Source organism: Nansenia antarctica (genome assembly GCF_963989245.1).
Source record: "Nansenia antarctica genome assembly, chromosome: 7".
Lineage (NCBI taxonomy): Eukaryota > Metazoa > Chordata > Actinopteri > Argentiniformes > Microstomatidae > Nansenia > Nansenia antarctica.
This window is the reverse complement of record NC_137677.1, coordinates 45288302-45315418: the sequence shown is the minus strand read 5'-3', so window position 1 is coordinate 45315418 and position 27117 is coordinate 45288302. Positions and strand designations below refer to the sequence as shown.

Here is a 27117-nt window from a genome sequence, read left to right as displayed (position 1 = left end):
TATGCATGTCTGTTTGAAAAGTGGCCTCAGGGTGAGTCTCTCCTGTGGTTCTGATTGGTTCTTTGTCTGCCCCCTCACAGCCACCTGTGACGTGTGCATGAAGACGACAAGGCCCCTGAGCTAGATAGAACAGAGACCTGCTGTTTAGTCTCAGATGCTGGGCCGGATTATCCATATACTGTACGTCATCAGCCAATGGGAGGGCACCAAATAAACATTAAGATTAAGACAATGAGCAACGAACAACCTTTATTTAGTGTTTGTCATATTTTCTATACATGTTAATTACTGCAAGAGATGCAAACAGTACGCAAAAACTTCGGTTCGGTACATACCGCGTTTTTTAAGTCACGGTTCGGAATGTTTTCGGTACAGCGGGGTAAAAATTCACAAAACATATATCCCCCCCCCCCATTATTATTAAACAGTGGTTTACTATGTTTGAACTGTACTGTACTTGTATAATAAAGTAACATGTGTGATGTAGTGCGCAGTTACTGTTAAATAACTCGGTGGCCCTAGATGTCCACCGATCGGTCGTGAGAGCGACAGCAGGTGCCTTGGATAAGTCGTGGACAACTGCAGTTTGTGCTTGTTTATAAAGGGCTGGTATGATTTACTGGCTGAAATGCGCACGAGAGGGAGCTATGTCACGAGGCTCGATTACTTTCAACATGTGTTCTCGAAAACAGAGTATAGTCCGCTGCTATGAAAACACTTTTACATGCTTGCTATTGCTCCATGGAGCGATTCGTTTGCAGTGAGAACGCACGTTACCCACAAACCGAATACTGATGTTGATAAAACTCAATTGATGTACCCTGCACTTTCGAAACTTCAACACACAATCAACTTTTGATTGTCAAACACACTATATAATATGAAAATAAAACACTGAAAATAGTCAGGTCAAACATAAGACATACATTTATTCCCAATGATTATTTCTAACAGTCATGGACACAATCAAACAAACTCATACAAGTGGTCACATGACCAACTTACAAAAAGTTTACAACAATTATGTTATATCTGACTTCAAAAGACATTTCCAGTCATTTCAATAAAGATTGACATTGCTTTGCTCATCCCTGTGTGACAATCGATCATATCAGATCCTAGATTCCATTAAGAATACCCAAAATGCAATTTCACCATGCCCTCACGTTAAGATAAATCGGTTTGCAAGGAGTTTGCACTCATGCCAATAGCTGTATAATCCATCTCATTAACAATGCATGTGAACATTAGACATTGATGGTAAACTGGAAAATCCAGGCTGATTTTGATAAGTCTCGCAAGACTTGAGACTGACAATCTCTATGTGGCATGTGTGCGCATGCATACTGGCTCAGATTATTGAAACACACTTGTTGTTATTGCTTTGGCCCAACACACAACACAGTTCTGCATGTGCATAAAAGAACACTGCATTTGTTTGGTACACACGCAAACTGAACCGAAGGACCCGTACCTAAAATGTTCAGTTGAAATACGTGTACCGGGTTGTCAATGTTAACGCTTACGAATTTCGAATTACACATTTCCAGATATGAATCTGGAAACTCTAGCACGTAAAAAAAAAAACTTTTGTTTTTGCTCCAACTTTTCACGAGTTTAAATCAAAGATCTAAAGCCCAATGCCCAATGCACACGGCGTGCGATTTTGTCGCAACGCGAATTCGATTCCATTGTTTTGAATGAGACAATGCACAAGGCGTGCGATGCGATTTTGGCGCACGACAACATTCGATTCTCCATTCACACCCACACACTTCGGTGGTGTGACTTGAGAATCGAATGTTGTCGTGCGACAAAATCGCACGCCGTGTGCATTGGCCTTAAGACTTTTTCTATAGATATTATAAGATATTAATTCCAAAATTACATAAACTATTATGCTTGCATTAAGATGGACTCAATTCAACTTGTTGAGTGATTTGTTGATGACATTTTAGCATTTTAGCTACATTTCAATTTGACCGGTAGTGTATTGTTGTTTTGGTAGTGTATGTATTAATTTACTGTAGGCCTATGTATGTTTGAGCATGTATGGCATTTGTAGGCTCATGTCTAACTGGGTTGGGTCTTACATTTTTCTGTAGTATGTGTGGTGAGCCTGTACTTCATTCAGTTCATGTAAATCTATGGTCTTTACAGCCATAGCAAATGTCACTTTTTTACATGTAAAGTGGGAGGAGGGGGTTACTTCAAGTGTGGTGACCCTAGGGCACCACACTGTGTTAATTCAGGCTTGCTCAGGTGGCACATTTCCATTAACAGTATGCCCATTTTCTTTAATGGTCTCTTTTTGAAGATGCTGTTTTACGAGTAAGACTGTGGTGAAGTGTAACAGAGAAAATCAGGATGGAAGTAATCTAATTACTTGAAATGGGCAATCTGTAATACAAACAACAGCCAAGTGTGCTCTCTATAACTGCTCCCGAAGGTGTTCTTCTGATAGACAAGCAACCCACGATTCTGATACTGATGTTCTTTATTTTGTGTGCACACCGTACACACAAACACCGTGAAAAACTGCAATGTGAAATAAAGTATTAATTATACATTGAAACCAAAATGAGGCTACGTCGAGTCGGCTACCCACTCAACATACTAGCCACCTCTCTAGCTAGCATGGCGTTCCGACATCACATACATGTGAGAAATTACTAGAGAAAACGGCAAATCAAAATGTACAGTCAAACAGTAACAAACAAAACAACAACATACCGTGTGCGCCTTCTATTCAGAACCTCAGGAGTAGCTAGAATAGTTAAATACAGACTTAAACATCAAACTTCTCTTCCGACCGTGACGGAAACCCTTTCTTGAACAGTGAGCAGTGAGGTGTCGTCAACAGTGAGGTGTCGTCGTGAACAGTGAGCACCAAGGGTACATGTCACAAGAGTGCATCAAGCTACCACCCGCATACACTCAAGAATACATACCATTGGAGCAAAATAGTATACCCACTCGTGAAAGTGCGAAAGAGTGGACGCACCTTCTCAGCATAGCAGAAGATATGCCAGATCTGCTGAACTGTCCTGTAGGACTCCTAATTGGCTATGACTGTGCAAGGGCCTTGAAACCAAAACAAGTGATATCAGGGGAAGACTACGATCCATACGCAGTCAAGACGGATTTAGGCTGGAGCATAGAGGATCAAAAACACCTCGCACAAGCTCAAGGGATGCGACAGGGTTCTGCCATCGAATTTCTGTAAAAGAACTTCCGCCTATCACACCTGCCTCTGTGATTAAGACATTGGAAACAGATTTCCTGGACACGAACCCCAAAGAAAAAAGCATATCCCAAGAAGATAATCAGTTCCTACAGCTCCTGAATGGGAAATTAGACAACACTAACAAGTCACTCTTACAAGCTGCTAATATTACAGAGGAGCTACTACCCTCATTAACGAGGGAAGACCTGAGGGACCTTCTACCGGGGCTAGAGAACTTCCTCAGAAGGAAGTCAATTTGGGAAGCAGTGCATCCAGAGGAGGGAGTGAAGACGGAGAACAACGTCCCCATCAACCTGAAGGTGGCGGGACAGGACGGGTCTGTGGTCCGTTTCAAGATCAAGAGACACACGCCGCTCAGCAAGCTGATGAAGGCCTACTACTGTGAAAGACAGGGATTGACCATGACACGGATCCGGTTCAGGTTCGACGGACAGGCAATCAAGGAGACGGACACACCTGCACAGTTGGAAATGGAGGATGAAGATACAATCGATGTTTTCCAGCAACAGACCGGAGGCCTATACTAAAAGTGTCATGTAGGATGAAGATACAATCGATGTTTTCCAGCAACAGACCGGAGGCCTATACTAAAAGTGTCATGTACCCCTATCACACCTGCCTCTGTGATTAAGACATTGGAAACAGATTTCCTGGACACGAACCCCAAAGAAAAGAGCATATCCCAAGAAGACAATCAGTTCCTACAGCTCCTGAATGGGAAATTAGACAACACTAACAAGTCACTCTTACAAGCTGCTAATATTACAGAGGAGCTACTACCCTCATTAACGAGGGAAGACCCGAGGGACCTTCTACCGGGGCTAGAGAACTTCCTCAGAAGGAAGTCAATTTGGGAAGCAGTGCATCCAGAGGAGGGCAGTGAAGACGGAGAACAACGTCCCCATCAACCTGAAGGTGGCGGGACAGGACGGGTCTGTGGTCCGTTTCAAGATCAAGAGACACACGCCGCTCAGCAAGCTGATGAAGGCCTACTACTGTGAAAGACAGGGATTGACCATGACACGGATCCGGTTCAGGTTCGACGGACAGGCAATCAAGGAGACGGACACACCTGCACAGTTGGAAATGGAGGATGAAGATACAATCGATGTTTTCCAGCAACAGACCGGAGGCCTATACTAAAAGTGTCATGTACCCCTATCACACCTGCCTCTGTGATTAAGACATTGGAAACAGATTTCCTGGACACGAACCCCAAAGAAAAGAGCATATCCCAAGAAGATAATCAGTTCCTACAGCTCCTGAATGGGAAATTAAACAACACTAACAAGTCACTCTTACAAGCTGCTAATATTACAGAGGAGCTACTACCCTCATTAACGAGGGAAGACCTGAGGGACCTTCTACCGGGGCTAGAGAACTTCCTCAGAAGGAAGTCAATTTGGGAAGCAGTGCATCCAGAGGAGGGCGTGAAGACGGAGAACAACGTCCCCATCAACCTGAAGGTGGCGGGACAGGACGGGTCTGTGGTCCGTTTCAAGATCAAGAGACACACGCCGCTCAGCAAGCTGATGAAGGCCTACTACTGTGAAAGACAGGGATTGACCATGACACGGATCCGGTTCAGGTTCGACGGACAGGCAATCAAGGAGACGGACACACCTGCACAGTTGGAAATGGAGGATGAAGATACAATCGATGTTTTCCAGCAACAGACCGGAGGCCTATACTAAAAGTGTCATGTACCCCTATCACACCTGCCTCTGTGATTAAGACATTGGAAACAGATTTCCTGGACACGAACCCCAAAGAAAAGAGCATATCCCAAGAAGATAATCAGTTCCTACAGCTCCTGAAGGGGAAATTAGACAACACTAACAAGTCACTCTTACAAGCTGCTAATATTACAGAGGAGCTACTACCCTCATTAACGAGGGAAGACCTGAGGGACCTTCTACCGGGGCTAGAGAACTTCCTCAGAAGGAAGTCAATTTGGGAAGCAGTGCATCCAGAGGAGGGAGTGAAGACGGAGAACAACGTCCCCATCAACCTGAAGGTGGCGGGACAGGACGGATCTGTGGTCCGTTTCAAGATCAAGAGACACACGCCGCTCAGCAAGCTGATGAAGGCCTACTAGTGTGAAAGACAGGGATTGACCATGACACGGATCCGGTTCAGGTTCGACGGACAGGCAATCAAGGAGACGGACACACCTGCACAGTTGGAAATGGAGGATGAAGATACAATCGATGTTTTCCAGCAACAGACCGGAGGCCTACCGTATTTTCCGGACTATAAGTCGCGGTTTTTTTCATACTTTGGCTGGTCCTGCGACTTATAGTCAGGTGCGACTTATATATCAATAATTCATAATCTCTGACTGACATGAACTGACATACGGTAATCTCTGACTGACATGAACCAAGGAGTAAACATTACCGTCTCCAACCACGAGAGGGCGCTCTAGGCGTGTGACAACGAGTAGGCCTACCACTGAAAAAGACAGCTGATGACACACACAAACAAAATGCAGTCAAAGAGAAAGTCCTATTCTGCAGATTACAAACTGCAACTCGTAAAATATGCAGCCGAAAACGGTAATCGAGCAACAGAAAGAAAGTTTGGAGTGAGTGAGAAACTTGTGAGGGACTGGCGAAAAGCAGAGGTTACACTCACTGCCATGAAGAAAACTAAGAAAGCCAATCGCGGACTGAAAGCACGATGGCCAGAGATGGAGGAACGAGTCCACAGATGGGTGCTTGAACAACGTGCTGCCGGGAGAGGCTTGTCAACGGTGCAGTTACGTCTCCACGCCCTGGCAGTGGCCAAGGAGATGGATATAAATGACTTTGCAGGCGGGCCTTCTTGGTGTTACCGATTCATGCAACGTAACCGCCTCTCTATCAGAGCGCGGACAACGGTGTGTCAGAAACTACCGGCAGACTTCCAAGCCAAGATGGACGGTTTCCGTGAGTTTGTAAAAGAGCAGGTAACTGAACACAACGTGTCACCGGATCACATCATTAACATGGACGAGGTCCCGCTCACGTTTGACATCCCCATGGGCCGAAGTGTCGCAGAGAAAGGGGTGAAAAGTGTAAATATCGTGACAACTGGTCATGAGAAATCACACTTCACAGTGGTGCTGGCATGTTGTGGAGATGGATCGAAATTGCCACCGATGGTCATTTTCAAACGGAAAACCATGCCAAAAGAGGAATTCCCCCCCACAATTGTCGTGGCCGTGAATGAGAAAGGGTGGATGGATCAACAAATGATGAACGTTTGGCTTACAAAGTGCTACACTAAGCGTCCTGATGGTTTCTTTAAAACACGCAAAGCCCTGCTTGTGATGGACAGTATGCGAGCACACATAACGCCACAGTGCAAAGAAAAAATAAAAGCTTGCAACTCCATACCTGTCATCATTCCTGGAGGTTTAACCAAAGTACTCCAGCCACTCGACATCTCAGTGAACCGGAGCTTTAAGGCAGTCTTGCGTCGCCTGTGGGAGGAGTGGATGGTGGATGGAGAGCACAGCTTCACGGCAACTGGAAGGATGCGCCATGCAACTTTCCAGCAAGTCCTTGGATGGATCGACAAAGCATGGACTTCAGTGACAACCGGAACCATCCTGTCGGGATTCAGAAAGGCCGGAATAACTGGAACTGATGCTGAGTCTGACGACAGCCCTGCAGAAGAGGAGACGGCGCTTCATCTTCCTCCGGAGTTGGCAGAGTTGTTCAGAAGTGACACAGAGGATGACGAATTCAATGGATTCAGTGATGTGGAATGAGATCGTGAGAACTTGCTTGTTGGACTCGCTGGCTTGTTATGTCCGTTTTCGCCTATTCAGCCTCCCAGGTAGTCCTATGTTCTTTATTAATGTGTTCATCTTTATTCATTAATGTGTTACGTTAACATACCGGACACCTATTGAGCCTGTTGTTCTGTGTGCTATAATATGTACGGTGGTTGAATAACTGTTGTGTTACGTTAACATACCGGACACCTATTGAGCCTGTTGTTCTGTGTACTATAATATGTACGGTGGTTGAATAACTGTTGTGTTACGGTACGTTAACATACCGGACACATTACATTTTTGGGCATTTAGCATACCGTAGGCCTTATTCCATAGCGACTTTACAACCAATTTAGCCTATTCAGCCTCCCAGGTATGTTCTTTATTAATGTGTTAATATTTTTATTTATTTAATATTCTGTTGCACCTTTATTATTTATTTTTGTATTCATCACATACCGGACACCGGTATTCAGCGGCATTCAGCCTGAGCCTGTTGTTCTGTGTGCTATTGTGTAATTGAATAACTGAATGTTTTTGAGAAATACATTTCTACGGTAAATAAATGCGACTTATAGTCCAGTGCGACTTATATGTGGTTTTTTCCTCTTCATGGCCCGTTTTTGGCCTGCTGCGACTTATACTCGGGTGCGACTTATAGTCCGGAAAATACGGTATACTAAAAGTGTCATGTAGGATGAAGATACAATCGATGTTTTCCAGCAACAGACCGGAGGCCTATACTAAAAGTGTCATGTACCCCTATCACACCTGCCTCTGTGATTAAGACATTGGAAACAGATTTCCTGGACACGAACCCCAAAGAAAAGAGCATATCCCAAGAAGATAATCAGTTCCTACAGCTCCTGAATGGGAAATTAGACAACACTAACAAGTCACTCTTACAAGCTGCTAATATTACAGAGGAGCTACTACCCTCATTAACGAGGGAAGACCTGAGGGACCTTCTACCGGGGCTAGAGAACTTCCTCAGAAGGAAGTCAATTTGGGAAGCAGTGCATCCAGAGGAGGGAGTGAAGACGGAGAACAACGTCCCCATCAACCTGAAGGTGGCGGGACTAGGACGTGTCTGTGGTCCGTTTCAAGATCAAGAGACACACGCTGCTCAGCAAGCTGATGAAGGCCTACTGTGAAAGACAGGGATTGACCATGACACGGATCCGGTTCAGGTTCGACGGACAGGCAATCAAGGAGACGGACACACCTGCACAGTTGGAAATGGAGGATGAAGATACAATCGATGTTTTCCAGCAACAGACCGGAGGCCTATACTAAAAGTGTCATGTACCCCTATCACACCTGCCTCTGTGATTAAGACATTGGAAACAGATTTCCTGGACACGAACCCCAAAGAAAAGAGCATATCCCAAGAAGATAATCAGTTCCTACAGCTCCTGAATGGGAAATTAGACAACACTAACAAGTCACTCTTACAAGCTGCTAATATTACAGAGGAGCTACTACCCTCATTAACGAGGGAAGACCTGAGGGACCTTCTACCGGGGCTAGAGAACTTCCTCAGAAGGAAGTCAATTTGGGAAGCAGTGCATCCAGAGGAGGGAGTGAAGACGGAGAACAACGTCCCCATCAACCTGAAGGTGGCGGGACAGGACGGGTCTGTGGTCCGTTTCAAGATCAAGAGACACACGCCGCTCAGCAAGCTGATGAAGGCCTACTGTGAAAGACAGGGATTGACCATGACACGGATCCGGTTCAGGTTCGACGGACAGGCAATCAAGGAGACGGACACACCTGCACAGTTGGAAATGGAGGATGAAGAAACAATCGATGTTTTCCAGCAACAGACCGGAGGCCTATACTAAAAGTGTCATGTACCCCGCCACCCTGTATCTACCCCCCCCCCCCCTCACCCCGTATTTAAAGCCCCCACCCCTGTCAAAGCTCCACCCCTGTCAAAGCCTGGTTTGTTCTCTACATTGTTTTATTGGCAGAGTGAACGAGTGTTGAGCTTCCCCCCCCCACACACACACATCCTGCTGTTGATCTCTTCGATCTGATTGAAAAATCATAAAGTTATTCTCTCTTTAAAAAAAAAAAAAAAAAAAAAGAAGAGGGTACATGTCACAAGAGTGCATCAAGCTACCACCCGCATACACTCAAGAATACATACCATTGGAGCAAAATAGTATACCCACTCGTGAAAGTGCGAAAGAGTGGACGCACCTTCTCAGAAGATATGCCAGATCTGTTGAACTGTCCTGTAGGACTCCTAATTGGCTATGACTGTGCAAGGGCCCTGAAACCAAAATGAGGCTACGTCGAGTCGGCTACCCACTCAACATACTAGCCACCTCTCTAGCTAGCATGGCGTTCCGACATCACATACATGTGAGAAATTACTAGAGAAAACGGCAAATCAAAATGTACAGTCAAACAGCAGGGTTCGACAGTGCGACTGTTTTGGTCGCATTTGCGAGTGAATATATTTCTGTGCGACTTGGAAATACATTCAATCGCACCAGTGCGAGAAAAAAAAAAAAAGCTGAACTACTGTCATGAACTACTGTCACAGCGCATCTAAACCAATGCAATCCTTTGAAAACAGAAGATTTGAAAATCCTGTCAGAATGAATCCGATTACGGCATACTTTAGCAAGGCTAATGTTAGCACCGTTCCAGACAGAGAGGAGGTAGAGGGGTTAGTGGAGTCAACATTACAGCTGGAGACGAGAGTGACGAAGAAAACAGAGACGGGGAAAGCGAGGAGGAGAGCGCCCGGTCAGAAAGTGTGTCAGGGGAGGGGGAAGGTCATTATCCACGCGGTGATAATGGCGGTGCCACTGCCAACGCGAAGTCTGGTCTGACAAAAGTAACAAAGGTCTACAGGTACAGTGCCGAGTGGCAAACATCTTTCCCGTGGCTGTTGCTGAAGGAAGGGAAGATGTATTGCAAGTGGTGTGTCGCCCACATGAAGTTAGCTGGAAAGACTGCGTTTGTGTCAGGAGACGCACAGCTGAAACGCGACACAGTGAGCGAGAACTTCAGCGACAAAAGCTATGGGAGGTTCTCCTCACAAAGGACCCCTATAAGAAAGACTACCAAGTAGGGCAAAGTAGATCCAGATAGCCCTACACTTAAACACATTCATGTTTATTGTATGTATGTTGTTTTTGAATAGTGAGAGGTGAGGGTTAAAAATTAATTAAAAATGAAAATTGTTCTCCCCTTAGAACATACTGGAACTGGTCCAAATTATGTTGGTGCTCCCAATCTCGGCTGCCCAATGTGAGAGGGGGTTTTCAGCCCAGAACCGCATTAAAAGTGCAACCAGAAGTAGGCTGGCCGTTTCTACCACAGAAGACCTAATGCGAATCAGTTTGGAGGGGCCTCCGCTTGAGCAGTTTGATCCAAGTCCAGCGGTTGAAAGATGGCTTGATAGCTCTAAGCGGGCCAGGCGACCAGATTATCAAGACTGCTGGACCACAGACATTCTTTGCATTTAATTGCTCAGAATTTATGAATTTTATATGAAAGCCTGGGCTTAATTATTTATTTATTCATGAATCATTTATTAATAAATGAATATTCTTACTTCCCCTTTACATTGTGTGAGTCTCCATTTTTATTACGGCCAAGAGCCGGTTATGATAATTCTGATATGTTATGATTATGATAATTTGTTGTCGTCATACGAAAATTGCGCAATTTTCATTGTGCTACTGAAATTCTTGGTGTGCTATTACATTTTTTGACATGGTAGCGCAGTGCTACCTGGGGAAAAGGTAAGCGTCAAACCCTGAACAGTAACAAACAAAACAACAACATACCGTGTGCGCCTTCTATTCAGAACCTCAGGAGTAGCTAGAATAGTTAAATACAGACTTAAACATCAAACTTCTCTTCCGAACCCTTTCTTGAACAGTGAGCAGTGAGGTGTCGTCGTGAACAGTGAGGTGTCGTCAACACTAGGGCTGTCCCAAACGACTATTTTTCTAACGATTAATCTATCGATTATTTGTTCGATTAGTCGGTTATTCTAACGACTAATTTATCGATTAGTCTAACGATTATTTTTTGCTGTTCGGTTAATGTATCACTTAATTTCCCCCAAATAAATGTCAAAAACTTCTCTTATCAACATTTCAGTATTTTATTCAATTATTCTTGCACTGCAGGGCAATATTCCACACAACAAAAAAGATCCTCTCTTTCTTACAGTCCAACATAAAATATAATATTATAAAATATAAAAGTTAACTTCAAGTAAAAGGAAAAGTGCAAGTAATGCAGTAAATTCTGTAAAAAAGCGAAATTCTAACCGGAATACCGTATACCTCTCAGTAACAATCTTTAACAATAACAATCTCAATAACAAACATAACATTCTCCCCCTCTCTCTGCTCTCCCCCTCCCCCCTTAGCTCTCTCCCCCTCCCCCCTTAGCTCTCTCCCTTCTCCCCCCTCCACCTTAGGCATTACTGTGGAGGAATGTGAGCATGTCACACTCACACACAGACACACAGAGACAAAGATACACACACATGCGTGACACATACACACACACACACACACACACACACACACTGACAAACTGTTCCGTTGTGAGACAAGCATCACTTACGGCCCGCGACCAGTCAGAACAGGACTGTGGTAAACACAACAGCTTAGCTAGTACTGTTTTAGGAGATAAATATGGAGATAATAGGGCTATGCCCCGGGGTAGAAACACAAGACTATAGCTGGATAAGGTCTACAGGTCATCACGGTCATTTTAAGCCGTCAGCCAGCCCGCTACGACCACGGGAAGTAATGTTAAAAGTGAAGTTACTTCTGTTAAACTGGCTATAAGCTAACATCGCTAATCGCTAACTCTCTCCGTGTTTGCACTGGTCGCAGCCATTTTGTTTATTTACGACTAACCGACGCATATTACGCAAACCGACGTATTGACGTAGTCGATGACGTCGATGACGTCGAATAATCGTAACAGCCCTAGTCAACACCTCACAATTACAAAGTTTAAATAAACAAAATAAACAATAATTGTACAACAATAACATATACATTTCTATAAAGAATCTTTTTACATTAAACAAAATAAGAAAATTGATTCTTTTCTATGACCGTTACACTGCCACCAAAATTACAAAGATTTTCTTAACCAAATTGTTTACCTTATCAATAAATCCTGTAATTTTCCTATAAGATGGAAATTAACATTCAAATAACCAACCCATTATTTCTAAATGTTTACGGCTTCCGTTTTGTTACTATTTCAATGATAGTTTAGGAACTTATTGTTCGTTTACCGGAGTTTTATTTACATAGCACGTGAACCAACGACATACAACACAAGAGAGGAAACCGGAAGTACTACTTCACTGTTTACAACACAGGTGGTATACGACATAGCGCCATCCATGGTAAAAGTACTGTATTACAACACTCCCACTTAATTTTACAATGGCATTAAGTCCCCTTAAATAATATTACAGAGCCGTGCTCTCCTTCACAAAAATGTCAAGAAAAAATATCTTTAAACAACAACAACAAAACTTTACATTGCTTTTACTGGAACTCTTTTTCACATGTTTTTCAAACTTGCTTCCTTTATACATTGCTTTAACTGGAACTCTTTTTCACATGTTTTCAAACTTGCTTTGACTAGGCAGCGTTCGGCGTTCACCTGTCAAGCACAAACAACCACTCTACCTAAACAAAGAAAAGTCCAATCTCTCTCCTAAGATACTCAAACCTCTGTTTCGTCAGTGGCTTGGTAAAGATGTCCGCTTTCATGTCATTTGTTGGACAATATTGCAGTTCTATTTGTCCATTCTGCACACATTCACGGATGTAGTGGTAGCGAATGTCTATGTGTTTAGTCCTGGAGTGGTTCACGGGATTCTTCGCGATTGCGATGGCTCCTTGGTTGTCTTCCAGGATCACTGTGGACGTAGCCTCCACTCCGAGATCACTCAGTAATCGTCTCAGCCAGACACTTTCTTGAGCCGCTTGACTGAGTTCGATGTACTCAGCTTCTGCTGTTGACAGTGCAACTGTTGCCTGTTTCTTGCTGAGCCAGCTCACTGCTCCTCCACCCAGTAGGAATATGTTGCCTGTTGTTGAGCGGCGGTCATCCTGATCCCCAGCCCAGTCAGCATCTGAGAATCCGATCAAAGCTCCAGAGTCTGACTGCTCATACTTGAGAGCAAGGTTCACTGTCCCTTTCAAGTATTGAAGTATCCTCTTCACAGCAGTCAGATGTGCAACATCGGGATTTGCATTGAACTTTGACACAGCACTCACTGCTTGAGCTATGTCTGGTCGTGTGGTCATTGCAGCATACAGCAGACTTCCTACCATTGACTGATAGGTAGGGATGCTCCGATTTATCGGCCACCGATTTAAATCGGCCGATTTCACTCCAAATGACTCGATCGGTGATCGGCAAAAATGGCCGATCGCAAAAACCGATCTTTTTTTTTTCCCTGGGGAAGACAGATAACTGAACAGAAAACATAGGAGGACGTAACAGTATGTAAACCATGAAGGCCACGTTTATGATGTCTTTTATACAGCCATATCGACTGACTTGGGCTTCAGGCCCTAACTGGGTGATAGGCCAGACCTTTACTATGCCATAAAAATGGGTCTGCGTTTGCTTGGTGCCTAATGGATCAAAACTTTTGTCTAAAAAGCAAAAAATATGTAGGCTATCCAGTCAGTAGGCCTACAGTTATGTATTTAAAAAAAAATCGGTATCGGTATCGGTTGATCTTGAGGAAAAAAATCGGTGATCGGTATCGGCCCCAAAAATCCAGATCGGAGCATCCCTACTGATAGGTATGTTGGTGCACTGGCTTACTGACACCATCACTTTTCCTCAATTTGACATTGACATCGGCAGGAGTTGCTACAGGATTTGCATTATCCATTCCATATTTCTGAAGTATGGCTTCAATGTAATGCTTCTGATGAAGGACAACACACTTCTTTTCTTTGTCTTGGATCACAGAGATGCCCAGGATATAGGACAGCTCACCCATGTCTTTCATCTTGTAGCGCTCCTTGAGAGCAGTTTTCAGCTCGTTCATGCTCTCAGTCGACTCTGTTATCAGAATGAGATCATCCACGTAAACTGCGAGTATCTCAAGTTCTTGCCTTGATCTCACAAACACACAGGGGTCTGATGTGCTCTGTTTGAATCCAATTTCCATCATGAACCCTGTGAAAGCCTTGCTCCAGCAGCGAGGAGACTGCTTCAGTCCATAGATAGATTTCTTCAGTTTGCACACCAGGTGTTCCTGCCCTGGTTTGATGTAGCCCTCTGGTTGCTCCATGTAGATTTCTTCTTCCAGGTGTCCATTAAGGAATGCAGTTACGACATCCATCTGGTGCACATGTAGATTGTTTTGAATAGCAAAGGACAGTAATGTACGAATGGAGGTGAATCGTACCACTGGTGAAAACGTTTCGTCATAGTCAGCACCATACAGCTGTGAGTAGCCCTTGGCGACGAGTCTGCATTTGTATCTCTCCACTCGTCCATCACTATGACGCTTGACTTTGAACACCCATCTTGATCCTACTGCCTTTCTCTCTCTTGGTAAATCCACTAAGTCCCATGTCTCATTTTCCAGCAGCGACTCATATTCCAAATCAGCCGCCTGCTGCCATTCCTTTGCATTAGGACTCACCATTGCTTCTTTCAGTGTGATTGGCTCTGTCACACGACACATATTGGCATGATGATCAACAGTCACTGTATCAGCAAACTCATCATATCCATATCTCCTTGGAGCATTTCTGATTCTGCCGCTTGTTCTGACAGTGCTATCGACAATGACCTCATTGGTTGTCTCGTTCTCTGAGCAGGGTACTTTTGCTTCCTGTTTCCAGTTGAAGTTTGATTCATCAAAGATGACATCACGACGGATTAGAATCCTCCTTTTCTCTTCATCATACAGGCGATAGCCCTTGGCATTGTTTGCATATCCCACGAAACGAAGCTTCACAGCCTTTTTGTCCAGCTTCCTTCTCTCTTCATCTGGGATATGTGCATAAGCAACACAGCCAAACACCTTCATGTGGCTCATGTCAGGTTTCTTTCCACACCATCTCTTGTAGGGTGTCTCTTGCTTCAGGACAGACGTAGGCAGCCTGTTCTGTATGTAAGCTGCGGTGGCTACAGCCTCTGCCCAGTACATCTTTGGCAACTTAGCATGTGACAGCATGCTTCTAGCTGCTTCAACTAATGTCCTATTCTTCCTTTCTGCAACACCATTTTGCTGTGGTGAGTGAGGTACAGTCATTTCATGGTGGATGCCTTGAGTCTTCAAATATTCTTGAAACTCCTTTGATGTGTACTCACCACCATTGTCTGTTCTCAGTCTTGTGACGCTCTGCCCACACTCATTTGAGAATGTTTTCTCAAATTCCTTGAATTTGTTTAAGACCTCATTCTTCTGTTTCAGAAAGTATACCTTGCAGCATCTTGAATAATCATCAATGAAAGTCACAAAATATTTTGCTCCACTTATAGATTCAGTCTGCATGGGACCACAGACGTCACTATGAATCAGCTGCATCTTGCGTTTGGACCGGATTCCTCCAATCGACTTGTATGGCTTTTTAGCCAGCTTGCCTTCCACACATCCTTCACAGAAGGGAACCTCTTTCTCTGCAGAGAAGTCCACTCCGTTCACCAGATCTTTTAGTTCCTTCAGCTTGGTGGTGTGACCAAGGCGCTGGTGCCACAGGCTGGCTGCTACTGACGCACTATGACAGACAGATGAACTTCCTTCAACATCCAGCTGATATAGCCCGTCAACTCTTTGTGTTCCCATTCCTCGAAGAGTACCATCTTTTCCACGTATGTAACAGCGAGACTTCCTGAACTGTACTGTATTTCCCTTTTTGGTAGCTGCTCCCACTGAGAATAGATTCCCAGATAGCTTCGGAACATACAGCACGTCGTACATTGTGACATTCTTTACTTTACTTAACTTGAAAGTCATTTTCATGTTGACATTTCCAATTCCCAGGGCGTCCACTACCCTGCCGTCACCAAGTTTCACAGACTGTGCTTTTGAGAATTGCTGGTAGTCTTGAAGCACTTCTTTATCACATGTCATGTGCTTTGATGCTCCAGAATCAATTAACCATTCCACCTGTTGTGGTCTGTCGGTCAGGTTTGTCTCTCTGGCTACAAAGGCACTTTCAGATGAATCCTCATCATAGTCACACATCATGCTTTTGGCCTTGTGGGTTTTCTTAAAAGTTTTACTTTTTAAGCTTGGACAGTCACGCTTAATATGGCCTTCTTTCCCACATTTGTAACATCTCCACGTGCTTGGCCTTTCTGCTCCCACTAACTTGGAGTTATCCTGCACATTTCCCCGACATTGTGATGACATGGCTGATGCACCACCTGATGTACCACTGGAGTTAACATTTGCATTCACTCGCTTTTGCTCTTCATTTATTAATGCTTGCTGAACAAACTGCAGTGTCAGATTGTCAATCTTTGTTTCTAGTGCAGTGACAATTGTAGCATAACTTGGTGGCAAGCTACCCAAAAGTGTTACAATTTTGTCTTCTTCTTCAATCACAGCTCCTATTGCTGATAGCTGATCAGTCAACTCCTTCATTTGTTTTAAATGCTCAGTTAAACGGTCTCCTTCCTTCATTTCACATCGGAAATATTTTTTCTTAAGGAACAGTTTGTTTGCCAAAGTGTCTCTCTCAAAATGACCTTTCAGCGTGGTCCACGCCTCTTTGGGAGTCTGACAGCTTGTTATCAGGTATAACTGGGTTGTACTCACATTTAGCGCCACCATAGAGAATGCCTTCTCTTTTCGTTTTGTGAACTCAGCTTGTACTTGTGCGTTAGCATCCGCGGCTAGCGTATCTGTCTCCGTTAGCATACCCCATAGTCCTTTAGCCTTCAGCAAGTGTTCCAACTGAAACTTCCATGTTGCCCAGTTCTCTGGTCCGCTCAGCCTCTCAATAAACAGCTTATCTTCCATTGTGTAATCCCACAACACTGTTTATATCACACAAATCTCCGTGTAAAAACAGCTTTTAGCGTCGACCTGGGCCCATAACCTATTGTTCGTTTACCGGAGTTTTATTTACATAGCACGTGAATCAACGACATACAACACAAGAGAGGAAACCGGAAGTACTACTTCACTGTTTACAACACAGGTGGTATACGACATAGCGCCATCCATGGTAAAAGTACTGTATTACAACAGAACTCTCCACTAGTACCACTAATTTTTGAACTGGACGCTCAAGAAAAGATGGTTGCGTCAAGCGTTCACCTTTCTTTCCTAAGTTACTTTGACCTACTTGGATTTTAACCTTTCGCACCAGACCATCATCATCTTCACTTGTCTCAACAATTCTGGCTAGCTTCCACTCATTTCTGGGAACATTGTTAACACAGTGATAAGAGAATCATGAAGCACTGTTATTTATTTTCTTATGTGCAGTCTCTTGAGGTTCAGTCCGTAGGCCCTCAGCCTCTGTCCGCTGAACTCTCGGCCCCCCATCTTCACCCTGAAGGGCCCCGGCATGAGGCGTCCTCCGGACTGCCTGTGTTTCTTCTTGGGCCATTTTGGCCTTTCAGTCCTAGGCTTGGCTGTTGCTGTTGTCTCCTTGACGACGGTCTCGGCTGTCTCCTTGACGACGGTTTCTGCTGTCTCCTCGACGACGGTTTCTGCTGTCTCCTCGACGACGATCACCGTCTTCTTCTCCTCCTCCAGTTTCATCTTCTTCTTGGGGACCAGGAAGTCATCCTCGCCCTCCTCTCCTGCCTGTCTCAGGGCCTGGACCACAGGGCCTTCAGCAGAGTCTAATGAGGTGGCCAGGCTGGGTCCAGCCTCACTGTTCTTGCCTTCTGCCTGGTCTTTGTCCTCCTCGGAATAGAAGGAGCTCAAGATTTCTTTCTTTTTGCTTTGATTTTTGGCTATAACGACCTGCTTGTTGTTCGGAAGCTGAGGACGCTCTCTGAAGGGTAGGGGCATTTCCAAATGTCCTTCCTTGTTGTGTTGAACTTTCCCATTCAGGAGCTGTAGGAACAGTTTTTTTAAAAGAGAGAATAACTTTATGATTTTTCAATCAGATCGAAGAGATCAACAGCAGGATGTGTGTGTGTGTGGGGGGGGAAGCTCAACACTCGTTCACTCTGCCAATAAAACAATGTAGAGAACAAACCAGGCTTTGACAGGGGTGGAGCTTTGACAGGGGTGGGGGCTTTAAATACGGGGTGAGGGGGTAGATCCAGGAGGGGGGGGGTAGATACAGGGTGGCGGGGTACATGACACTTTTAGTATAGGCCTCCGGTCTGTTGCTGGAAAACATCGATTGTATCTTCATCCTCCATTTCCAACTGTGCAGGTGTGTCCGTCTCCTTGATTGCCTGTCCGTCGAACCTGAACCGGATCCGTGTCATGGTCAATCCCTGTCTTTCACAGTAGGCCTTCATCAGCTTGCTGAGCGGCATGTGTCTCTTGATCTTGAAACGGACCACAGACCCGTCCTGTCCCGCCACCTTCAGGTTGATGGGGACGTTGTTCTCCGTCTTCACTCCCTCCTCTGGAGCCCTTCTTTATTTGTTTCTAAATCTGCATCAATTTCCCTTATGCGATCTTCAATTGTTTGTATTTCTGAGTCGTCGATTTCGGTATCTAATCTCTCCTCTAATTGTGCCTTTTCAATTTCTAGAGACAGAATTATTTGCTCTAGTGTACACATTTCTGATATACTCTGGTCCATTTTTGTTCAACTACTTTGAAACTATATTATTTCAATCCCAAATGACAAGGCAAACTATAGAACCATTAGGGAAATGCACACTATCAATTATCAAACAAGTTACACATTTCTCTGATCAACTTACAGAATTATCAATATGCAATAACTACATTTTCTACATGTATTATTATTATTATTATTATTATTATCAAATATAGAAGATACTTTGTTTCCAAACTCAAAAGATACATTCTGCCCTGGTATCCCAAAGGTGTAATGACTTATTGCTACTCAATTGTCCAAGGGTGTTGAAATACTGCCTCCTTGTGGCTGTCCTTGGCAATGGCAGTCTTTTATTCTTCAAATGGCGCAAACAGTCACGTCAACGAACGCTGGGATATGTAGGCAGGTCTTCCACGTGGAATGCGGCGATGGAGTCTTTCAGGGACGCAGGTCTTGCTCTATCCTGGCAGGAACGCTGGCGAGCCTCGGTGCTCAGTCCATGGCTGATGAGATGATTCTTTCACTCGTCCTAGGCTTGGCCACGTTTTCACTCCATGCCATGCGACGTTACGTTTTTCACTATAACTGCTCCCGAAGGTGTTCTTCTGATAGACAAGCAACCCACGATTCTGATACTGATGTTCTTTATTTTGTGTGCACACCGTACACACAAACACCGTGAAAAACTGCAATGTGAAATAAAGTATTAATTATACATTGAAACCAAAATGAGGCTACGTCGAGTCGGCTACCCACTCAACATACTAGCCACCTCTCTGGCTAGCATGGCGTTCCGACATCACATACATGTGAGAAATTACTAGAGAAAACGGCAAATCAAAATGTACAGTCAAACAGTAACAAACAAAACAACAACATACCGTGTGCGCCTTCTATTCAGAACCTCGGGAGTAGCTAGAATAGTTAAATACAGACTTAAACATCAAACTTCTCTTCCGACCGTGACGGAAACCCTTTCTTGAACAGTGAGCAGTGAGGTGCCGTCAACAGTGAGGTGTCGTCGTGAACAGTGAGGTGTCGTCGTGAACAGTGAGGTGTCGTCAACACCTCACAATTACAAAGTTTAAATAAACAAAATAAACAATAATTGTACAACAATAACATATACATTTCTATAAAGAATCTTTTTACATTAAACAAAATAAGAAAATCGATTATTTTCTATGACCGTTACACTCTCCCCGCCACTTTTTTTGGTAACCAGCTACGGGATGGGACTGGATAGATGTAACCACTTCATAACACTTACATTTCATAGACAGAGCTATGGGTGCAAGGACTGACCATCCATTAGATCCAAATTATATTTTAACCATGTTTTGAAACTATACATTGTTCGTTTACAATTGAATTGTTTATAAAAAAAACAAGCTTAGTTATGATGGGGTAAGACAGTTGAAGCTCATGAGGAAAGTTAGATTTTTCAAAAATCAATATATATCATTCATTAATATGTCTATATATCATTCAGTCTATATATCATTCATTTAAAAGTCAAAACATATATGTAGCCTACCAATTAAAGATTGCTCCTTTAAAATCGCCGTAGGTTGTCAGTTCAGATAGGTGGAGGGATTTATAAAGTTAGCTTTGCAAGTCAATGCTACTGTATACATTACATCCTGTTCAGAGAGAGCAGTACACTTTCAACATCTAAACCGTCTGTTGGGTATTTGAAATTCAGATCAAGTCAGCTCTTTTTTCTTTTTGCAGTAGACTAAAGTTCAGTGCAGCCATTTTCAAAGGAGAGAGAAAGTGCATAGTCATTGTGGGTTCTGAGGGATGGAAATAGAGGTAAGGAATATGATTAAATTGTATTGAACATACCCAACACCTGTTACAGTATGGTCAATTTCTATTTCATTAATACTGTACAGAAGTAAATAAGTATAATGTTGTTTGGAAAAAGGCTAGCCTAAATGTGTATCATATCCACAAATCGTCCTCTTTAACTTGCCTGTTGATCACCTAGCTATTTCATTTACAGTATCACACAGTATACCATTCATACCAGGACACTAAGACAAAGCAATTGAGAAAAGACTTCTATTTGTGAATCAGTGCAGTCTCTAAACCTGTGTTTACAGCCAAGCATTTATACCCTTGGAATTGCAGATATTGGCGACACGACCCAGGGATATATTTGTGGAAATGCCATTGTTTTGGATAATTGTGTCTGGAAACAAAGAGCTTAGAACACAATGATGAATGTGGAGGCTCTTTTTCATTGAGTAACATGGCAACAAGGGAAGACTGGGTTGACCCACTTAAGACACATTTGAAAGTGATGTATGGAGCATGTTGGAGAGCCAAGGAGGTAGACATTGAGTGAGGGGAAGAGGGCATGAAAGAAAGCTTCTGGGATTTTCCTCCTACGTTTAATTGCTCAAGTTTTTATTGTCAATGGAACATTAAGGTGCACATCATCCTTTTTCTCCTTCTTGTCCATGTTTTTAAACCAACAGTTGACATGAAGACCATGCAGGCTTAAATATTGTCAGTTCTCTTCACAAAGATAAAAGCCTGGCCGGGGTTAACAGCGACCAGACGTTTCCTGATTCCACAGTGTAAGCAAATAATGGATCAAAATACAGTTAAGCAACTGGATAAGGGCAAGGATCTGAGCAATAATTTAATTCCATACAGCCAACAAGAACATCTCTCAGGTAGTACATGTGATGCTCAAATATTTTAGAGGGTGTGCACCGACAGAGCTGTGGCCTGTCTAATCCATTCGTCATTGGATTTCCATGTGGGATATAGCACATACAGTATTTGAGGTCAAACTAATGTGGTGTATTTGGCTTGTTTAGTTCAACTTGGGGTTTGGGAGGTCCACAGATGGTTTCTGGGAGTCAATGATGCATGATACCTATATGGATAAAGGGTAATTGCCAGTTACTTTGTGAACATGACAAATTGCTTCCACTAAAGCGAGGTCTCTCTAGTGCTTTATGTGTAACCGTTGGGTCACACTCAGGTTAGGAGTGATATAGGCTGTTGACCTTGACGGCACTGTTTCATACACATGGCAAAGGTTCCACAGAAGTAAAGAAGTAAGAGTAGTGTGGAAGTCAACTGTCGACATTCAATTTGGTTATCGTGCTTGATGCTGATGATTCCTCTACATGTGAATGAATGAATGAATGAATGAATGAATGGTCTTTATTGTCATTAATACAGTACAGGTACCATACAACGAAATGTAGGAGGGGGGGCTCCCCTGGTGCTTGTAAAAAAGACTAAAAACAAGAGGGCCAAGGGTAAAATAAAAAAGGGAAAAGAGCTGGTTTACATAAATAAAGGCTATGTACACTATCTACTATACTATACTACTATACTATACAATAAAACACTGTGCTGTACTCTATGCTATGCTATAAATATCCTAACTTTTCCTATATCTGAACCTTATGTACACAAGGGTTGTCATATTGCACATAGTATTTGTTGCACATTCATTTAAAGTGTCGCAGTTAGCAGGTTTGGAATGTTCACAGTTGTATTTCAATATTGCACTTATGTTTACAATCTGGTAGCTGCCATCAAATTGTCTAGAAATTGTCCAGGGCCTAGAACCTAGGTCTTTGCTGTGAAAAAGGGGCGTGGACATTACGGGAGGGGAAAGTACCCGGATGCGTTGCTCTGATGAATGAGAAAGGTGCTGACCCACTTGTAGAGTACAGACTGCAGACCAATCAAAATGAAGCACCAAAAACAGTTGAATCTTCTGTCTTTCTTTGGAGAGGGGATGAAAAGAACGAAGGAGGATGTGAGTTGGTTCATTATTGTTTGTAAAACAGCAGGATTTTTCTATTACCCTTGGTCCTAGGTAACTTGAAAACGTGTTGTCCATCATAACCCTCATGAAAATCACTTTTGTTAGCTAGCCTATATTTCAAGTTGTCATCGATGAATCGGACAATGTATCTGGTGTGGTGACACGGAGAAGATGATTCCCCCCCGGGTTTAGTTAGTTAGTTTAGTCCGGCGCGTTTATAAGAAGCTTCTGGAAGCTGTCGATTGTGTGTGATCTGACTCGCTGTGTGTGATGGAAGTGAAAACGTGAAGTTTTTGGAAGATCACCTCTCAAACAGCGGCTGCCTGGCTGTCACCGCAGAGATATTATTATTATTGTTGCAAATGAGTACAGAAAGCACGTGTTTTGTACAGTGTAGACAGTATATAAAGTTGCGCAAGTAATGTTTTGAAGGGAGAGATGAAGGAGGAGAATAAAGAAATGTTCTTTATATTCAAAGTTTTAATTTAATTAATCTTTTATCTTAAAGGGTAAACAATGACTATGTATGAATACATAAAGGTAAGAAGGGTCATAAAAAAATGAATTACAAAAGGCATACAGTTATGTATGTAGTTCTTCATAGATCTAGCCTCTTCATTTTGCCCTCAACGTGCACCAAATTGATGCATTTTACTTTTAAAAGTTAAAAAATATATCTTAGGGGGGGGCATGGCCCTGGACCCACCTAGGGGGTCTGTGGTCACCCTTTTATTGTGTGTCCCCCACTTCCCAAACCAAAGTTTCACCCTTGCTGACTGGGATATGCTCCCTCAGCCCTATGTTCGACTATTTTCCTCAGCTAACCTAGCTAGTCTAAACCTAATCTTAACCCTTACCTTATCCTACTCGTTGTTAATGTCTCACCTCCTAAATAATTGTTTTACATGCAACATAACCTAAGCTGCTAAGATTCCACTCTCCACTATTCTCCACTCTTCCACTATCTATACAGTGGGGTGCAAACATGTGGGCACCCCTAGTAAACATTTCTTTTACAATTAATATCTAAGTGAAAAGAAGCAAACCTAACCTCTAAATGGAACAAAGTTAAACATGACACATTTCATGGGGAATTTTTCCCCATTCTTCCTGGCAGAACATCTCTAGCTCAGAAATATTCTTCGGGCCATTCTATCTGAAAATGTTCTTGGTCTTCCAGATCTTGCCTTGACTTCAATTGTTCCATTTATTTTCCATTTTCTCATAATGTTTCTGACAGTGGAAATGGGTAGTTTTAATAAGCGTTGCCAGAGTTTTTTGTAACCTTCTCCTTGACCTTGATGGTGGAAGTGAACTGTCTTGATTCTGGCATCCTTAGACAACTGTTTAGAGGAACCCATGGTTTTTTAACACCAGATACAACAGCCACCGCAGTCGGATATTTTAGAAGGCATAGAGTTACTTCAGAATATGTAGTTCAACCCTGGAATTATATTCACCTGACTCATTGAAGCCCTAATGAGTAAATCACCTTGGTCTGGGCTTTAGTAATCATCTTCTCAAAAGGTAACAAAGAACAAGTTCCCAAACTTTTGCACAGGGCCCTTTTCTTTTTTTATAATTTAAAAACTCTTTTAGCATTTAGTGTTCAGGTTTGCTTTCAATCACTTGGAGATTAATTGTAACAGACATTTAAACCAGGGGTGCCCAAATGCTTGCACCCCACTGTAGCTATATGCTAATTGAAATATCAACCCTTGTTCAAAACACAATTTCAGATAGCTACTTGTCTTTGATCACCCACACTCAGTGTACAGTGTAAAAGCAACTGAGTTAGTGACGATGAGCTACTACCTTTCAGGGGACCCTGTTGGGGATTGCCCTAAGTGGTATGGTGCATTAGCTACCTAGATACAATAAGATAAAAACACTTGCTAAAGGAATTTGACACGTTCACTGTCACGTTCAAAGCAGTTAGGAAGGGAGGAGAGATAATATTTTCTTCAGGGCATAAATAGCTGTGTGTGTTACATTGCTCAATTCTACTGGTATTAGTTTGGCCATGAAAAACAGGCGCAGCTCACGTAAAGCTACATTTCCAAGACACACCCATAGCATCCCCATTTGTTGAGTCAAAGACCATTAATACATGATGTGACGGCTATGAGTAGCCTGGTTGTCTGTCTATATGTTTGTGTCTGTAGTAGTGTCTGTTCTGGTTGTCTGTGTGTGTTTGTGTGTGTCTCTTTAAAACCTAAATCGGAGATGAGTCCTAGTCCAGGGGATCCACCCCCCCTTGATAATTGGTAAATCATCCAGCCAATCATCAGAGGCCACGCCAGCCAATCATCAGAGGCCACAAGATTCAAAAGACACTGAGGGATAACCAGCAGCAGCTGTTGTGTCTCACACAACAGGCTCCCACCATTTAGTTGTATGCCATGCGGGTGGTTTACTTTGTAGGATCTCACTTTGCTATAATTTAGTTGATACTTTGTTAGCGATCATTTTGTTATAATTTTGTTGATACTTTGATTAGATGTTTGGTTGATACTTTGAGTTTTGCACTCTAATAGTCACATTATACAGTGACTTTTTGTTTGTTGTTTCAAAAAACCATCCTAGGGATGTGTTTATTTTCTTTTGTTTGTGAGGCATTTGTTTGTTGTTTCTAATTCTGTTTCATTCATTACTATAAGACTTTTAAACTGTCATGGACAAATACATATCTTTAATTTACTCATACCAACTGTAATTTGTTTCTTTTTTTCACCCTAGAGAACAAGAACGTAACACATGACCAGATACACATGTGGGCTCATTTTCAAAGGGAATCGTTGTCCACCAACACGGACGGGTAGGCTAATGAATATTGATTGTATTTCTGAGCAGGAGCCAGTGAGTGAGCACCAAGCGAGAGCAATATGCATATTCATGAGCTGTTGACAAGCACAACTCTGATGTAATGTTTTTTTTTTTTTTTTAAGCTAGCAGCATGATATACTGTACTTGCTACGTTATATCAGCATCTGCATGTTACTGTAGCATGGACTCTGCACGTTTCTATTAAGCACTACTGAATGGCAAAGCCCTTCGTAGGCAGTGTGGCAGTATTAGGTGTGGTAACTTGACTTTCGGTAATAAGATGAATGCCGTCCGTCCAGTATGCAGGTTAACAGTTTAATCGTTAACTTAATACATATATAGCTCAGCTCTCATAAAACGTGTAACTCTTTATCTCGCCGCAGGTCTCTTTTTCTACGGAATGATAGTACAGGTAAATAATGCCCAACACTTTTATGGCGTGGGGTGGTACTTCAGGTAAGTATTTAAACAGGGTATTTCATTACCATTAACTTCAAATGATTAGGGTTAAGGTTAGAGGAAGGCATTCATTTCTAGTGGTTAGGGTTAGACATGAGCTTCTAGTGGTTATGGTTGGGGTTTAACCAGCTGTTGTTAGACCGCTGTTAAAGAAACCCAACCTCGACGCCAATGCACTGAAAAACTACAGACCGATATCCAACATCACGTTCATTAGTAAGATACTTGAGAAAGACGTTTTACTACAAATAAACTCCTTTCTCAAAGAAAACAATGTCATGGAGGAATTTCAGGTTTTAGAACATATCACAGCACTGAAACTGCTCTTTTCAGATTCAGATTCAATTCTCGTCCTATTAGATCGACCATGATATCCTAATCAATCGTCTTGAAAAGCTGGTTGGTGTTTCTGGCTGTGTGTTAAATTGGTTCAGAACATACATTACAGGGAGAAAGTTATATGTCAAGCTTGGAGATCATGTGTCTGAGAAATATGACAGCGGCTTTGGAGTTGCACAAGGGAGCTGCCTTGGTCCACTACTATTCTCACTATACATGTTACCACTCTGGGACATCATTAGAGAGCACGTATGTTTCCACAGTTATGTCGATGACACGCAACTGTACATTTCTGCTGAACCAAATTATACTTCAGCTATAAACTCGAATTACGAACTGTCTTCTTGCAATACATAAATGGATGAGCAATAACGTCTTGAAGCTAAACGAAGACAAAACTGAAGTCCTACTATTTGACCCTAAAGGGAAATGCTGTTTAATAATCTGGGGAAACTGACATCGTGAATTAAACCTGAGGTTACAAGTCTAGGTGTTATTTTCGACTCAGATCTAAGCTTCAAGTTGCATATTAACAAGGTGACGAAAACATCATTCTTCCACCTTAGAAACATTGCTAAAGTAAGACCACTTTTAAACCAAAAAGATGCTGAAAAACTGATTCATGCCTTTGTTTCAAGCCGGCTCGATTACTGTAATGCACTTTTTACTGGCCTTCCTAAAACAACTACTGCGAGACTTCAGCTCATTCAAAACTCTGCAGCTCGACTTTTAACCAGAACCAAGAGGAGAGAGTACATTACTCCGGTCCTAGCTACTCTGCACTTGCTGCCAGTAACATGTAGGGTTGATTTTAAGGTCCTCCTCCTTATATACAAAGCCCTTAATGGGCGAGGGCCAAAGTACAATGCTAATTCCCTTGTCAACTATGTGCCCTCAAGAACACTAAGATCATCTATTGCAAGTTTATTAG

General features: G+C 42.8%; 2 protein-coding genes across 2 annotated transcripts; one reads left to right on the top strand and one right to left on the bottom strand.

Moving 5' to 3' along the window:
• Positions 1–4264: 4264 nt before the first annotated feature.
• LOC308162645 (small ubiquitin-related modifier 2-like) lies at positions 4265–4941 on the top strand (the record flags this gene model as incomplete). The annotated part of the gene is made up of 2 exons (XM_080536789.1): positions 4265–4297; positions 4432–4941. The coding sequence occupies 2 exons, from the start codon at positions 4265–4267 to the stop codon at positions 4939–4941; spliced, it is 543 nt and encodes a 180-aa protein (XP_080392915.1).
• A 13388-nt stretch (positions 4942–18329) lies between these two features.
• LOC308162644 (small ubiquitin-related modifier 2-like) lies at positions 18330–18778 on the bottom strand (the record flags this gene model as incomplete). The annotated part of the gene is made up of 2 exons (XM_080536788.1): positions 18330–18598; positions 18769–18778. The coding sequence occupies 2 exons, from the start codon at positions 18776–18778 to the stop codon at positions 18330–18332; spliced, it is 279 nt and encodes a 92-aa protein (XP_080392914.1).
• Between the last annotated feature and the right edge of the window lie 8339 nt (positions 18779–27117).